Source organism: Aplysia californica, unplaced genomic scaffold, assembly GCF_000002075.1.
Source record: "Aplysia californica isolate F4 #8 unplaced genomic scaffold, AplCal3.0 scaffold00157, whole genome shotgun sequence".
NCBI lineage: Eukaryota > Metazoa > Mollusca > Gastropoda > Aplysiida > Aplysiidae > Aplysia > Aplysia californica.
This window is the reverse complement of record NW_004797427.1, coordinates 1,153,797-1,156,912: the sequence shown is the minus strand read 5'-3', so window position 1 is coordinate 1,156,912 and position 3,116 is coordinate 1,153,797. Positions and strand designations below refer to the sequence as shown.

Here is a 3,116-nt window from a genome sequence, read left to right as displayed (position 1 = left end):
GGGGGGGGGGGGGGGATTTCCATATAGTAGCTCGGTCTTCCTGCTGAAACGCTGGCCCTGACAGGCAGGGTAAGAAGCCTGCCTCCTACATAATTAATTAAATTGTGTCAGTGGGAGAGTTTACAAAAAACCGATTCGGGGAACCTAAAAATGTTTTGTATTGTTTTTTTTAAAATTGTTTTTTATTTTGTTTCGTTTTGATTTGTTTTGATTTACTTTCCTGACGCACTAAGTAAGTCACATTGTTTTAGGTTTGTTTTGATTTCGTATATAATTATTTCTCTTGCCAGGAGTCGTTCCAAATGATTCAATTAAAATATTTATTTGAGGATACACAGAGAACAAAGTTTGGGTGTTTTTGTGAAAGAAAACCAAACCAAGACATTACTTTTAAAGGAATAACACATTTTCGAAACAGGGTCCTTCCGAAGTGGACAATTCGAACAATTCGAATCAAGCTGGAATATCTTGTGGGTGGCCCTGGTTCGAATCCCCAGAGGGCTCTATGGAACTTTTATGGTTTGGGGGAGTTTCCACGGTTCTCAACTAAGTTTTCTTTGCTTTATCCTATCGGAGATAGAAGTTATATTTGGAGGTCCCACCTCTAATTTACTTTACAGTGCAGATAAAGTCCCCAAAACCATAAACCATCTAAGACCCGAAAGACATTTAATATTTTCTTTATCTTAGTCTGAGTAAACACTTTACGGCACTTTTGACACAACTAGGTGGTCAAACATGTGAGGAAGATTAAAGGTGTTACTACAGAGAAGCATACAATAAAAGGAGAGATGACGATGATGGATGTTTGATGGGAGGGACAGAGCAAACCACACCGGAACACTCGCCAACCACCCACCCCTGTATTTCTCTCCACAGAGCTGGAAATCCCCGTGCCAAAGAACATTATAGCCATGGACCAACGCTGTCTGAAGACAGGGGCTCCCCTGGTCGCTCACGAGCGGTACTGCCACAGATATTTCAACTGCTCACAGCCTCACCCTGAAGACATGAACAAGTAAGTTCTAACTCAGCACAACTCATTTGTAGAAGAAAATTATTCACTTACGATGCATGTGTAGATGTTTTAAGCCCACGTCAACACAATTTAGATCATTAAGGAGACGGGCTTCTACCTTGCCTGCCAGGACTAACCCGGGCTGAGAGAGATACAACGTCTCAGACGAAAGACTTAAGATACTGGATACAAATTGTACCCTCACGGGAATCGAACTCAGGTCGTCTGCATATTCGACGAAGTGCCTAACTGCCGTATCACTGACTCCGTTAGGTGAGAGTAAAGTTGGAGTCCCAATTCAGAACTGCTTGATGCGGGGTATCTGGGGGCACCATGGCGGTCACAGTAGTTTTTTCTTCGATGTTTAGGTAAGTGTTTTACGGTGCTCGCAACTGCACACGGTTATATGAGTGCGCTGGACACATTAAGCATTTTTAGTTTGGTAGGAATTTATTTTGAATTTGCCCGGGTAGCGGCAGAAACCTACTCTTATCGATTTTAAGACCACTAAGGGATCTTTAACTTGAGCAGCCTGCACACGGGACCTCCAACAATTTGTTCATACTTACCCAGCCTAGGATCAGGGGTGTGGCTGAAAGACAGGATTTTGAATGAGCCAAGGATAGCAGTTTTTCTTCCGATACAATTTCTTACAAAAATAAGAAGCAGAAGGCTGTGAACACTGTGATGCTTAAGAATGTCGGTGGGTGTGTGGGGGTGGGGGTGAATTTAAACTTTATTTTAACCCAATGTCACAAAGCTATTGGTAGTGCTGTATACTGTGAGTCTGCAGTGTATTTATTTGTGTGCGGGCGTGTGTGTGTATGTGTGTGTGAGTGTGTGTGTGTGCGTATGTGTGTGTGTGTGTGTGTGTGTGTGTGTATGTGTGTGTGTATTAGTGTGTCTGCACTTAAAATAAATGTATCTTTGATGTAGATCTTGCTGGGCTGGGTGAGGAAGTCAGCTGTAGTTTTAACCTTTTTTTGTGTGTGGAAAAACCCAAAACGCTGGACGCAAGCCCATCTCCGATGAGATGTGGATTGTAGGGTGGGGAGGGGCTTATGTTTTTCGCTTCTGTCCTTCTAGCTCTCAGAAAAGACAGGTTAGTTTACACCCACTATTTATTATTTATAAACACGAAATAGGTTCGGTTTAAAACTATACCACACTCATCTCACTAAAGTTTGGGGGTACGCTTATATTATTATTAAATGTGTTACACTCTAGTGGGCCTTGGAGATAGGTATGTATATATTATGATTAAAATATGGTTTTACGCTCTCATGGCCCAAAATTAGACCACTTAAAGAGCAGACTGCTTTCGACAATTTCGACTTGGGCTAAGAGGAATAGCGGATTCCAGTAGACAGACGGAACTACTTTATTATAATATTTAAACAAAAACCGCATCTTTTGTGTGCAGCGGCTTTGTGTCTTGTTATTACATCACAGATATGGTCAAACACACATGCACACAAACACGCGCACACACACACACACACACAGACACACACACACACACAGACACACACACACACACACACACACACACACACATACACATACACACAGAGCGAGAGATGGAGAGAGAGAGGAAAAGAGAGAGATAGATAGATAGAGAGAGAGAGAGATAGATAGAGAGACAGAGAGACAGAGAGAGAGACAAAGAGAGAGAGAGAGAGAGAGAGAGAGTGAGAGAGAGAGAGAGAGAGAGATTGTTTGTGTAACGTCTTATTACAAACATAATCGATTTAGTGGTATAACCATACCAAAATCACCTCACACAAAACGTGGCTTTCTAAGAACTCTTAGGGTGCTGTCATGTCTACTGACAAGATGCTTCGTTATTTAACCCTATCCGTACGCTCTGTGGTCATTTTGTACCCCCGGGGTTGTATTTTTCACATTTTAGAATACTTCTAGCACGAATTCTCTTTGAAACTTTCAGCATTTCTCAAAAAATCATTTTGACAGACTGCTATGCAAAGCGAACAGATCGTATTAACGAGTAAATTTCCTCTTTGGAAAGTGGTGGCACAGAGTTCCCCACGTCGTATGGATACGATAGTAAAACACGACGTACAGATAGGGTTAAGGG

The 3,116-nt window shown here is 42.0% G+C and overlaps 1 protein-coding gene across 1 annotated transcript in view; it reads left to right on the top strand.

Moving 5' to 3' along the window:
* LOC106011656 overlaps nucleotides 1–1,022 on the top strand; it is a 3,752-nt gene extending 2,730 nt beyond the window's left edge. Inside the window, exon 3 of the mRNA XM_013082056.1 lies at nucleotides 880–1,022. Coding sequence (XP_012937510.1) covers nucleotides 880–1,022 — 143 coding nt within the window. The remainder of the gene's footprint in view (nucleotides 1–879) is intronic.
* Nucleotides 1,023–3,116: the final 2,094 nt, after the last annotated feature.